This window comes from Dromiciops gliroides, chromosome 1 (genome assembly GCF_019393635.1).
Source record: "Dromiciops gliroides isolate mDroGli1 chromosome 1, mDroGli1.pri, whole genome shotgun sequence".
In the NCBI taxonomy this organism is placed as follows: domain Eukaryota; kingdom Metazoa; phylum Chordata; class Mammalia; order Microbiotheria; family Microbiotheriidae; genus Dromiciops; species Dromiciops gliroides.
Window position 1 is genome coordinate 441,116,363 of NC_057861.1, and position 14,145 is coordinate 441,130,507.

The 14,145-nt window shown below is 37.4% G+C and overlaps 1 protein-coding gene across 3 annotated transcripts in view; it reads left to right on the top strand.

Annotated features, from left to right (window-relative positions):
* ATG10 (autophagy related 10) overlaps positions 1 to 14,145 on the top strand; it is a 339,312-nt gene that overhangs the window by 19,002 nt on the left and 306,165 nt on the right. For 2 of the 3 annotated variants that reach the window (XM_043970681.1, XM_043970670.1), the window contains exon 2: positions 3,686 to 3,793. The exons of the other annotated variant lie outside the window; for it this stretch is intronic. In XM_043970681.1, the coding sequence (XP_043826616.1) occupies positions 3,686 to 3,793 (108 nt within the window). The remainder of the gene's footprint in view (positions 1 to 3,685; positions 3,794 to 14,145) is intronic. 3 annotated transcript variants of the gene reach the window in all.

The window sequence follows — 14,145 nt, forward strand, 5'->3', positions numbered from 1 at the left end:
GGCTTGAATGAAGGGAGGCATACAAAGTGGAACGTGTGAAACAAGGCTGGAAAGGTAAGTTAGAATCAGCTCTTGGAGACCCTTGAATGCCTGGTCCAGGAAGTTGGTTGTTTATCCTGTAGGTGTGGGGAAGCACTGAAGGTTTTTTATGGGGGGGTGGGATGTGGTCAGACCTGTGCACTAAGCAGATTAATTTTGGCAAATAGCCTCAAGGAGATATTGGAGAGGGAGGAGACAGGAAGCAGTGAGACCAGTTAGGAGGCTATCATAATAGTCCAAATTAGAGCTAATAAGGGTCTGACTTAGGTTTGCATAAGTAGAAATAGGAGGATGGATGGGAATATATTGTAATAGTAGATTTGGCAAATAATTGCATAGGAGGGATTGAAAAAGCAGCAAAGTAAAAGAGATTTGGCTTAATTGATAATGCCCTTGAGGGCTTCTTTAATACTTCAAAAGATCTTTGATTTCATCTGTGTTGGTACTTTCTTTGTTGCTCCCAGTTCAACCCTCTTATACTTTAGATAGTTCATTACTTCTTATGACTTATATGTATACAGACATAATACATTGCTAATGGCTATATATGTGTGCATATGTGCATGCATGTGTCATATATATGCATATATATATACACACATGCATACATACATAACGTATTATCTCTCTTTAACACATGGGTCCAGTTTTTTGGTGATAAGCCTGTCTCACCTGAGTAGGGCAGTCTCTTTGGCAATAATCTTGGATTGGAATGTCACTTCTTGGTAACTTTACATTTAGGTTCTCAAATTTGCCCGTAGAATAGTAGGGTAGTATCTAAAGTACCAGATTTGCTGTTCAGCTGGGTCTGGTCTTTGGATGGCTTTATCACAGAGACCTTCATTCATTCATCCAATCTGTTAGTTTTTCTGTAGCAGAGAGGCCAAATTCCTCTGAATTCACGAGTACTTGTAGATTGTATGGTCTCTATAGGTGACCAGAATGGTTCCTTCACTTTCTAATCTCAAATCTTCAGTTATTTTTGTTTCCCCTGACTGATATTACAGACACTTGGATGAACTGCCCTGGGCACCACAGTTGTCTGTAGCCTCCCCAGCACTTTATTTATTTATTTATTTTAAAGTCTGGGTGTCAGTCTTGAGCAATTAACAGAATCTTGCTAATGGACTAGATGTAGAGTAGCCACAATGAGCAACAGTCTCCAACCTTTCTAGAATGTTCCAATCTTCCTTATTTCCTTTCACCACTCTTCTGCCTACTGAACAAAAAGTGCCCGTTTTTCTGTTATTTTATTTGGTTTTTGGTTTGTGTACTGCTGCCAGAATTTGGTTTTTGAATACTTAGGAAGGGAAGTGGTAAGTGCTATGAACTAGGAGAGCTTCATAACAAATTAACTCCTTTTTTTTTTCTTCACTGTTCATAGATCCCCTGAATATAGTTCAAGGACCCCAGTTTAAGGACCTTTGGATTAACTGATCAGATCACTTGTCAGGGATATTATAAAGAGAGTTCATGCCACTCATTTTGTGACTAGATGACTTTTTAGGTCTTTTCCAACTTTTTCTTTCTATGATTTTGACATCAGTGACTCTAAGGGCATATACTCTGGCAATTGGGTTTTTAAAAATATATCCATGTGGCCAATTTCTTAATTAAAGTAGGGTCAAAAAAGTTCTGGTTAATCAAAGGTTCTAGTTAGTTGTATTCTGTTTAATTGGATTTAACTTTAAAAAAAATCTCTAACCTGCTTAATCAAATCTTTCATTTATCCAAACCATTTTGCTTCTCTCTTTTCTCAGAAATGTATGGACTTGTCGAGTTAAAACTCTTCAGGTCTTCTCCCTGCAGAAGAATGGCTCCAAAACATTTTTCTGATCACCCTAGATTTTAGATTACGCATGATGCCCTATTGGATCCATGTATGTAAGGTTCTCCTATATTTAAGTGTTAAGACTTAAAAATAATAGGAAGGGGAGGCAGCATGGCATAACATGTTTTGGGAATTGAGTTCTAATCTTAGTTTTGCATATTACCAAGGCATGCCCTTGGTATCACCTAACATCTCTTAAGCCTCAATTTTCTTATATGTAAAATGAGTATTGGACTAGTTTCTTCCAGTTCTACAAATTGATATTTCTATGTAATAAATTGCTATATATTTCATACTTCAGCTCACTGCAGGTTGTTTTGGGTTCATTTAACTTTCTTTCTTTTTTTTTTTTTGCGGGGCAATGAGGGTTAAGTGACTTGCCCAGAGTCACCCAGCTAGTGTCCCATATCTGAGGCCAGATTTGAACTCAGGTCCTCCTGAATCCAGGGCTGGTGCCTTATCCACTGTGCCACCTAGCTGCCCCCAGTTCATTTAATTTTCAAATAAATAGATATTCCCTGTTTTTAATAAGAATTTTAAACTTACAGATTTCATAAAGTTGACAAGGGAATATAATCTAAAGGCTAACTAACTTTTTTTTTGGTTTTTTTTTTTTTTTTTAGTGAGGCAATTAGGGTTAAGTGACTTGCCCAGGGTCACACAGCTAGTAAGTGTTAAGTGTCTGAGGCCGGATTTGAACTCAGGTACTCCTGACTCCAGGGCCAGTGCTCTATCCACTGTGCCACCTAGCTGCCCCCTAACTTTTAAACCATATTCCACACACTATCTATTTTGGGGAATATTGTTTTCTCTCTTCTTCTCTTCCTACCTACAAACCACTATTACTGTCTCCATTCACAGTGTGAAATCTCCAGAGGCATTAAGAGCAGTGGGGTATAGTAGAAAGACCATTGGATTCATTGTAAGGAGGGATGTAAATTCAGAACCTGGCTCTGAAACTGTGTGCCCTTGGATAAATCACTTCAACCCCATAGCCACCAGTTTCCTCATCTGCAAAATATAGAAAAATTCATAATACCTACCTCATAAAGTTGTTAAGAATGTTTTTTTTTTTTAAAGCATAAAGTGCTACTTAGAAATGCAAATTATCAGGGGCAGCTAGGTAGTGCAGTGGATAAAGCACTGGCCCTGGATTCAGGAGGACCTGAGTTCAAATGTGGCCTCAGACACTTGACATTTACTAGGTGTGTTGCTCTGGGCAAGTCACTTAACCCTCATTACCCCACCAAAAAAAAAAAAGTAAGTTGTCGTTGTGCCTATTGAGCACATTTGAAATGGAGAAAAAAAATTCAATATTCACTTATTACTGTGTGTTTGGTAGAAATGTTTTTCTTCTTTCTCTCTTTCACCTAAATTCTTACATACAATTGCCATTAATCACTTCTTTCTCTGCAACTCCTGGAGTGGAGAAAAGAAGAGGCAGAATAGAATTTAGATTGCAGGCAAGGTAGGAATTTCTGTAGAGACTGTGAAGAGTTATCTGCCCAGAAGTGCAAGGAGACAAAACTCTTCTTCGGAGTCCTGCCCTGCTGTTCTATACCTGGGGCCCACCTCAAGCTTAACTGGTATATATACTGTATCATTATAACATAAAGGAGAAGCGGTATGCTTCATATTACTTTTATATGCCCCAGTTAAAAAATGTTTTCTGATTTTTATCTTGATATTTTCTTATAATGAAAATAAGACAATCTTTTTAAACTTGTTGAATCAAAATTTTGCCTGTACAATTAACATTGTTTTAGTGTTCCTTCTATTTTTAATGCTAACTTTGCGGGTTTCCCCCTTCCACAGATGGCAGAAAATGAGTTCTTAGAAGAAGAAGCATTCAGGCAGCATTGTGCAGAATTTATTAAACATTCAGAGGAAATAGGTGATGGATGGGAGTGGAGAAATTCAAAGGTAGGAACAGTAATTTTGTTATTTCTTGAAGACATTGTGCAGGATTATTTCAGTAAAACATCATTAATTAAATCTAGTGAAGGGAAAGCTGGTTTGAATTAGCTGAAAGTTAGAATTATAGAATATATTTTTTAAATGTATATTTTATTATTTTCAATGTCATGCAGCTTTTGGCATCAGGCTAATGGCTTGCTTAGTAAAATTCGTAGGCAGCTTATCTTAAATTAATTGTTTGATTGTCAAGGGATGAATGATTCGGAAAGTCCTTAAAACAGTTTGTTTTTATGCTCTTACTTAGTAATCAAGATCATGAAAAAATTCATGTTTCAACTGATGTCACAAAATTTGGGTTTATTACATTTTCTGATATATCTGTCTTCATTATCATGTCTACTTAGAATTACTACTGAATGGATACTTGGAAATATATATATATATATATATATATATATTTTTTTTTTTGGTGAAGCAATTGGGGTTAAGTGACTTGCCCAGGGTCACACAGCTAGTAAGTGTTAAGAGTCTGAGGTCAGATTTGAACTCAGGTCCTCCTGAATCTAGGGCCAGTTCTCTATCCACTGTGCCCCTAGCTGCCCCAGAAATGTTTTTGAGATTGGTGTGTGTGTGTGTGTGTGTGTGTGTGTGTGTGTGTGTGTGTGTGTATGGATTCTCTCAACCACTGTAAGACTTATATGAATGTATCTATTCATTTATACTATATATGTGTGTATTTACTTCAGTTTATCAGTGGATCTAAGAACTCATCAATATGGATTTTTCCTTCACTCGTACTGGTTGCACCCCATTAATCAATCAACAAGAATTTATGAAGTCACAGGCACTGTGTGTTGGGCTCTGGTAATATAGCTACAAAAGTACAAACAATTCCTCCTCCCAGGGATTGTGTGGTCAGTCTGTCAGGGAAGTGGCATGAACACAGAGAAGGGTAAATACAAAAGACATATGAAGACTTTACCTACAAGATAATTTGGGAGGGAGGAGGAGGTTCAAGCAACTGGGAAGATTAGGAAAGGCCTCCTGCACAGGGTGGTGTTTGACCTGAACTTTGAAGAAAACCACAGCTTCTCCAGATTGGAAGTGTGTGCCAAACACAGTGATAGCCCATGCAAAAGAAAGGAGAGGAGATGTGAAGTCCTGAGTGAGACACAGCAAGAAGGCTATAATGGAGTGTATATGAAAGAAAGTAATAAACCTGGAAAGGTTGGTTGGAATCAGGTTTTAAAGGGTTTTGAATGACAACAGGGATTTTGTATGTGACCTAGGATGAATTAGGTAGTCCCTGGAGCATGGTAGGATGGAGGGAAAGAAGGAAGAAAGGAAGAAAACAAGCATTTATTAAGTGTCTGCTATGAACATGTTACAGGTATCTCATTTGATCCTCACAACAACCCTGAGAAATAGGTGCTTTTATTATCTCCATTTATAGTTGAGAAAACTTGAGGCAGACAGAGGTTGAGGCCAGATTTGAACATATTGAAGTTTTAGTAGCTATGTGGGGGATGGATTGTGGAGTAGGAGAAGATTTGAGACAGGGAGATCACTTAGCAGCTATTGTAATGGTTCAGGAGAGAGGTCATGGTGACCTGAACCAGGACCATGACCACAAGTAGAGGAGGGCTTAGATGTGAGAGATATTGTATAGTAGAAACAATGTGAATTGGAAGCTGGTTGGATATGTGAAGTAAACAAAAATGACAAATTACGAATGAACACCTGTGAGAATCAGGGTGCCATCCCCTGACACCTTAGTGACTTGATTGATGTTAGTGGCCTCAGTAACAAAGGAAGATTAGGTTTTGGGGAAGACAAAATGCATTCTGTTCTGAACATGTTGGGTTTGAGATGTGTATGGGACATGCAGTGGGGATGTCTAGTAGATAGACTGGAGTTCAGGAGAGAGATGAGGACAAATTATCTAGATTTGCAAGTCATTTGCATAAAAAATTATAATTGAAACTTTGGGAATTGCTGAGATCACCCAGAGAATACAGAAAGAGAAGACCCAGGGCAGAGCCCCAGAATACATATAACTGTGCATAGGGGCCAGGGCATAGATGATGATTCCTCAAAGGACCCTGAGAAGGAGCTGTCAAACAAACATATAGGAAAAGAACCAGGAAAGAGTATTTTTACAAAAATCCAGAGGAGAGTATCCTGGACGAAAGGATGTTGCAAAGAGTATATACAATGCTGCAAAGAGGTTAAGAAAGATGTGGATGGCGAAAAGGCTTTGTCAAATGAGAGCTCATTGGTAGCTGGAAAGAATAGTTTCAGTTGAGTGATGAGATGAGAAGTCAGATTGTAAGGGATTGAGTAGTAAATGAAAGGATTTTGGTTTTGAAAGGGAGAGATATCTATGTTACAAGACAATATTATTAGTTAAGTATTAGTTAAAAAAATGAGAAGGTGGGGCAGCTAGGTGGCACAGTGGATAAAGCACCGGCCCTGGATTCAGGAGTACCTGAGTTCAAATCCGGCCTCAGACACTTGACACTTACTAGCTGTGTGACCCTGGGCAAGTCACTTAACCCCCATTGCCCTGCAAAAAAAAAAAAAAAATGAGAAGATGCCTAATGGAACCGATTAGGTATACCACATACAGAAGCAAATGAACATAGTGGCATAGTGTTTGACAAACCCAAAGATTCCAACTCTTTCAGTCAGGACTCATTATTTCAGAAAAACTGCTGGGAAACTGGAAAGCAGTTTAGAAGTTAAGTACAGACTAGCTTCTTATATCCTATAAAAAGATAAGCTCCCAGTGGATACATGGTTTAAATATAAAAGGCCACATCACAAACAAATTAAAGGAGTAAGGAAGAAAATAGCTTTTGCACTTATCATTGGGAAAAGAGTTCATGACTAAACAAGGGATACAGAGAATTACAGGAGAAAAAATGAAAAAATTTGCTCAGACAAAACCAATGCAGTTAAAATTATAAGGGAAACAAATGGGGAGAAAAATCTTAGCAGAACATTTTTTCTGATAAATCTGTCTTGTTAAAGATATATATATATAGGGGGCAGCTAGGTGGCGCAGTGGATAGAGCACCAGCCCTGGAGTCAGGAGTACCTGGGTTCAAATCAGGCCTCAGACACTTAACACTTACCAACTGTGTGACCCTGGGCAAGTCACTTAACCCCAATTGCCTCACTAAAAAAAAAAAAAGATATATAGAGAGCTGATTTAATTTTTTAGGGACAAAGGCCATTCCTCAATACATGTAAACAGGCGATTTTCAAAAGAAGAAATCAAGAGTTAAACTTTGAAGAAAAGAGTCACTCCACAAAAACTACAAGCAGAACTTGAGAAAAAAATGGCTTGACCAAAGGAACTACAAGAGTGGCTGGAAGAAATGAAGCAGGATTTAAAAAAAAATTACATTAGAGCTTTGGGAAAAAATTCAAAGGGGAATAAATAGGTTAGAACAGAATGTAGGAAAACTTTCCCAAGTAGTGGCCTCTCTGAAAAACTGCTTATTGAATTTAATTGAATCCTAGTTCATCACTAAACTAAAAGTCTGACAGGGTAGATCTCAGTGTGTTCCAGGGCTTTGAGTCTAGTGGAAGATTGTCCCTAATCCCAGATCCTAACTCTAGCCTTTTAATATTGACAGTAATACCCACAGGATTCTTGGGAGTTCTCCAGATATGGGTTGCCTTGAGTTTGACTAGTTGCTTTGAGAATTACATAGCTTTAGGGTATAGTTGGAATCAGACTTGCCAGGTGGCTTTCTTTGGAAAAACTTGTGCTATTAGAAGCCTCATTTTCCACAAAGCAACAAGAAATTTCCAGAAATGGGGCATTGCTTCCTAGTCTGTTTAAATGCAGGACCAAAATTTTAATACATGTTTACCTTTAGGGCATTTTGTCCATATGGAATCATTGAGAAGGAGAAATGTTAAAATTATTTCCATCTGATGTAAGAAAATGGTTATAGAAAGTCATTTTGAAAAAACTCTATTAGAGGACTCTTTAGAGAGTATCAAATTTCAAGCATCCACAAATGTAGCTGATTCCTCCTTCACAAAAATATCTTTTGTGCTTTACAAAAATCCTAGAACTTCCACAGTGTTTAGGGTTAATGAAATCCAGATTTTACAGATACAATAAAGTATCACTAATTCAGATGAAAGCAGCTTAAATTATTGAAAAGTATGAAATCTAGAATAGAGAAATAGCTTCATTATATTACTTTCGAGACTATGCAGTGACTTGAATTTGACTAAGAAAGTGTTAGCAAAAAGATGGCCTGGGGATAACTTAATTTTATGTAATTCATGTGTTTTTACAAACATTATCCCATTCGATCCTCACAGACCTTGTAAGCTACAACTCTCATGCTTGCTTTTTGACTGAGGAAACTGAAACTTAGAGGTGTAGTGGCTTATTCCCAGTCACATGGCTGGAAACCACGTCTTCTAAGACCAAGGCTAGGACTCCTTCTACCAGACTGATCTGCATTAATAATTAGGTAATAATTAATGAAAACACATTTATTAAGTACTATGTGCCAGAAATTGTGCTAAGTATAAAGGATATCAGTGTAAACAAAGAAGATATTCCTTGCTCTCAAGGAGCTGATGGTTGGGGGAAGAAAGGCAACACATATAGGGAAGTAGTGATCAGGGAGGAATGTTTTGAACAGGAAAGTCACAATGATGCTGACTTAGGGCAATTAATTGTCATGTCCTTTCCAGATATGGTTGTACTTGTTTGATTATTGTTCTCAGAACTAAAGTCGGAAGGTGAGGGAGACAGGGAGGGAAGGAAACCATGTTGGTTGGTACATCATGAAGATGGCCATAAAGTAGCATGCTGGATTTGGGTCATGGTAACATCTAGTAAAATGTTCATTAATCAGATGAGAATAATTTAAAATTAGTTTATCAATTGTATCTAAATTGGGCCACTAGAAATGCTTGGAAGAGGTTGTTCTCTTAAGGACACTGGATTTGCCCTACTTTTTTTGGTTTCCATTGTGTATTTGTTTAGCAAATTCCTTTTTCCTGTCAGCCAATCCACAAGCATTCATTAAGCCAAGCACTGTGCCAGACCCTGGGGATACTAAGACAAAAATGAAAAAATCCCTGTTCACAAGAAGTCTGTGTTTTAATGGGGAGGGAACATAAAGGTATATAAATACAAGATAGAGAGGGAGGGAGTTCAGAGTTGGGGGATCAGAGAGGGCTTCATGTAGAAGAGGGTGCTTAAGTAGAATCTTGAGGGAAGTGAGAGATTCCAGGAGACAGAAGAGAGGTGGGTGTACATTTCAGGCATGGGGGATGGCCAGGACAAAGATGAGAGGCCATCTGTGAGTAACAGAGAAGCTAGTTTGTCTGGATTGTAGAGGATATACAGGGAAGCCATTGCATAATAAGCCTGGAAAGGTAGGTTGGGTCTGGATTGTGAAGGGTTTTAAAGGGACTGGAGTTTATTGATTGGGCAGGGGGTGGTGAAATGATGAAGGTTGCTTAAATTAAGGTAGGTAGCTTTGTGAAGGATGAATTAGAGTGGGAAGAAACACGAGGCAGGAAGGCCAATTAGTGAGGCATTGCTATTAAGTGTAGGAGAAAGCTGACATGGGTCTGGGCTAGAGTAGTGACTATGTGAGTAGAGCAAAGGCATCAGATAGATATGAGAGATATTATGGAGAGAGAAATGATGAGATTTGGCAATTAAGTGGATTTGTGGGGAGAGGTAGTAACAAATGGAGAATAGTGCCAATGTTATAAACCTGGGAGACTGGAGGATCATTGGTATCTTCAAAAGAAAGGGAAAAATTCAGTAGAGAGGGTGGGAACTTTGGGGGAGGAGGGAGTAATGACTGGTTTTGGACAAGTTGAGCTTGAAATGCTCTGTGTGTGTGTGTGTGTGTTTGTGTGTGTGTGTGTGTATGTGAGCATGCGCGTACATGCGCATTTGTGTGTGTATATTCATTCTTTCTGTTTAATCTCCTCCTGGTAATCTCAGAGGAATCTGTTATCTATATCTATTTTATTAATCTTATATGTACATATATATTTGACCTCATACTTAAGGACGTGATATGGATAATGGGAAAGCACAGGAGACTGAGCAGAGCATTTAGACAGGTAAGAGAGGAAGCAGGCAAAATAGTGTCATGAAAATCTTAAGAATGAAGAATATTCAGGAGGAGAGGGTTGTCATTGGTGTCAAATCCTGCAGAGAGTTAAAAAGAGAATGAGAACAGAGAAAAGAACATCAGATGTGGCAGTTTTGGAGAAAGTAGTTTCATTAGAATGATGAGGTTGGAAACCAGATTGCAAATGGTTGAGACATGAGTGAGAAGAAAGCAAGCAGAGGCAGCGTATAGGAGATTGTTTAAGAAAAGGAAGAGAGATGGAAAAGGAAGAGATAGAACCATAGTTTGAGGAGATGGTGGGGTAGAGTGGAATCTTTTTTTTTTTTTAAATTGAGTTTGGGAGAACCTTGGGTATATTTGAAGACAGCAGGGAAGGAACCAGTTAGATACGGAGGAAAATGCCTTTCTGAATTCAACTCAAGGAACATTTTCTAAGTAATATATACAAGGTGCTGCTGTTGGTCTGAGGTTCCGCAGACAAAAATGAAATAGGTCCTGCTTCCATACTACTTGTGGGGGAGGGGAAATAGAACACATATACATATGAGTAAATAAAGGAAATTTGAGGGAGGGAAGAGCTTTCAAACTAGGGGTATCAGGGAAGTCGTTATGTAGGAAGTGATCTGAACAGAGCTCTCTAGGAAGATAGGATTTTGAATCATAGACAAGGAAGGAGATACATTTTAGGCATATGAGATGGCTTGAACTACATTTTGGATAATTTGGCCTAGCTAAACTAAATAAGAAAAGCCAAATGGATAAAGAATACCTAATATTCAGCAGATTTTCCTAATAACCTGGTTTGCCTGGGGCTTTTCTGTAGGGCATTGACATTTACAAGCACCCACAGCACCTTTCCAAGGCTTCCTTCCTTCCTACACCTTTCCCATTCTGACTAGGGAGTACTTTCCCACTCTTACAGACTTTTATCCCTTTGGTGGCTACTTCCTTAGCCTCTGTCTGGCTCAGTCTGTCTCTCACTCCCCTCCTCCAGTCTTAAGATCTGAAACTTTTTGTGGTGTTCCAGGATGTGCTACCCCTGGCAGCTGTCCCCTATCCCCACCCACCATGAGCTACCTTTCACTCCTTGCCCTGGATATAAAAATTGTTGGATATATCTCTGTGGTCAAGCCTATGATACAGTTGGATAGATAACCCTTAGAACTATTCTTATATTTTATATATATATATATATATATATGTATATATACACATAAATAAATATATTTCTATGTAAATAAAATATATATACTATATATTATATAATATATAATTTATATGTGAATAAATATTATTTTATGTTATATAGAATATATAATAAATTATATGTTTATATATTAATGGAGAAGCAGTTGGTGATTGTGAATAGGCTAGAATTCACTTCAAATGAATTATACGAGACATGGTATAAAGGATTTCAGAGAAATATATAATTAGAAAAAAGACTAGATCAGTTAAGTAGTGAGAGTGAAGGATGACTGATAGACTTTAGTATACAATGTCAAGAGGAAGGTCCTCAGAACATTGGTTGAAACCCCTATGGAAGTTTTATGGAAGAAGATGGATAAGTCACATGTGATGTAAGGGCATGGATGGATTGTGATTAGAATTGTGATTGATAGGATAAGGATCATAAGGTTGTAGATTTAGGGCTGGAAAAGGCATTAGAGGTCACATAGTCTATCCCTTTCGTATTACAGATAGGAACAGAGGCCCAGAGAGTTTAAGTCACACAGGTAGTAAGTAAGGATTTGAACCCAGATACTTCATTTCCAAATTTAGCACCTTTGTTGCTATACCATACTGGCTCCATTGACATCTCAGAACTATTTTATTGAAGTAAATAAAGGAATAAATAAATAAATAATATAGTTTTTTTGAGTTTCTTAATTTAATGAAACAAACCTGATTCTTGACATGTGGATTTATAGAAAAGATAGGCTGAGTGTTAGTATACTCTTTACAAATGAATTATGAATAGTAGGCTATTATGGGGCATTTTAAAATGGGTACTCTTTTTTGTGTGTGTGAGGCAATTGGGGTTAAGTGACTTGCCCAGGGTCACACAGCTAGTAAGTGTTAAGTGTCTGAGGCCGGATTTGAACTCAGGTCCTCCTGAATCCAGGGCCAGTGCTCTATCCACTGCGCCACCTAGCTGCCCCAAAATGGGTACTCTCAAAGCACCATCTTCTGCATGAAACCCTTCTTGATCCTCAAACTTCCTGTCCATACTACCTTGTCTTTAGCTATTCTGTGTTTGTTTATATTTATATTCATCTACTTCATGTTTATGACACAGATGCTTATATATATTTGTTTTCACTCCCATTATAATTTAGGCTCTTTACCAGCAGGTTGTGAGCCTGTGCCTGACACATAGTAGGCACTTCAAGCTCATCTATTGATTAATGAAAATATGATTTAAATATTAGTTGTCCATAAACATTGCATAAAGAAAAGAATAACTAATAATAAAATAATTACTCTTACAGGTGAGCCTGAACACATTTCTTTTTCTTTCTTTCTTTCTTTCTTTCTTTCTTTCTTTCTTTCTTTCTTTCTTTCTTTCTTTCTTTCTTTCTTTCTTTCTTTCTTTCTTTCTTTCTTTCTTTCTTTCTTTCTTTCTTTCTTTCTTTCTTTCTTTCTTTCTTTCTTTCTTCTTTTGTGGGGCAATGAGGGTTAAGTGACTTGCCCAGAGTCACATAGCTAGTAAGTGTCAAGTATTGGAGGTCACATTTGAACTCAGGTCCTCCTGAATCCAGAGCTGGTACTATCCACTGTGCCACCTAGCTGCCCCTTTCACTATCTTTTAAGGAAAAGAACTAACCTAGTCTGTCTCATGGGAGACTCTGGTAAATAATCCTTCTACAACACAGAGGGTGCTAAGGTCCCCGGCATAAAGAGCAAATTTTTTTAAAATTAAAATTTAATTTAATTTTGTTTGTTTATTTATTTATTTTGTGAATTTTTGTTGATTCAGTAATTGCTGAACAAACTACCCAAAAGTTCTACAGAATTTACACTTTACCAATTATCATAAAGCCCTTAACTCAGTTACACATGAATGGCTTTCTCGTGTACTATAAATGTACAAAATAGACTTAAGGATAATGAGAATGCTAGAGTGTTTGTTGTCTACATGAAAAACTCTTCTCTATTTGAAACATTCCACCAACACAATAATGTCAACAGTTGATAAAAATGTGGCATCTTTCAGGGAGACAGCTGAAGTGCCTTATGGTTCTGGCTAGCCTTAAATCCATTATCATCTCTCCTAAATAGAACTAAGTATAGCTTTCAATTAAAGAGGAAATTAAGCCAAAACATCTTTTCAACCACTTGATGTGTGCGTGTACGTGTGTGTGTGTGTGTGTGTGTGTGTGTGTGTGTGTGTGTAATATCAAGTTATCTATTTATAATATCTTAATATATTTGGCTTCCAAATTCAAACTCAAAGCCTTCATTCTACTTCATTTTATGTAATCTTTCTCTGATGATATCAAAAGGTCATTTGGACTTTGATGGATTGTAAATCCTTAATGTATACCAAGGAAATATAGATAGTGAAGTCTTTGAACTTGGAGGTCAAATTAAACCAATGGGTGAAGGCAGTATTTATTTTGATAAGTAAGATACTTTGGTCTCCTTCAGGCAAGACACATACAGTATAAAGGTGTCACTGAAAAAGCTGTGGTTGAATAGTTAAGAGACTTACTGGTATCCTGAAATCAAAATTGAATGGGAAAAATGCATTTAAAGCCATTAATACCTTTGTAATACCAGTCTTAATGTTCACTTTCAGAAGTACAAAATGAACTATAACAGATCTGGAAAGTATTTTTACAAAGACTTGTATAATATCAAAGCAAATTTCCTATCAGCCTAAAGCAGCTACAAAAAGGTTAACAATTTTTTGCCAAAAAAGAAGGCTTGATATGTATATGCTCAAAGTACATGATAAACAGGTTATAAAACAAACAAACCCGAAAACAATTATAGAAATGCTTTTGGAAGAATCAAATATCACTTCACCATGCTCCAGTAAGGGCTGACAAAAGATAAATGCTTTTAGATTTATCCCACATAACTGAAAGTGACCAGAGCCTGTAAATAATGGGCAGGATACCAACATGGAATCAAAGGGCCCTCCAAAGGGGATGTCCACATGAATTCAACCAACAATATGTTGACAAGGAAGCATTGAACAAATGGCAGTCATCTAAA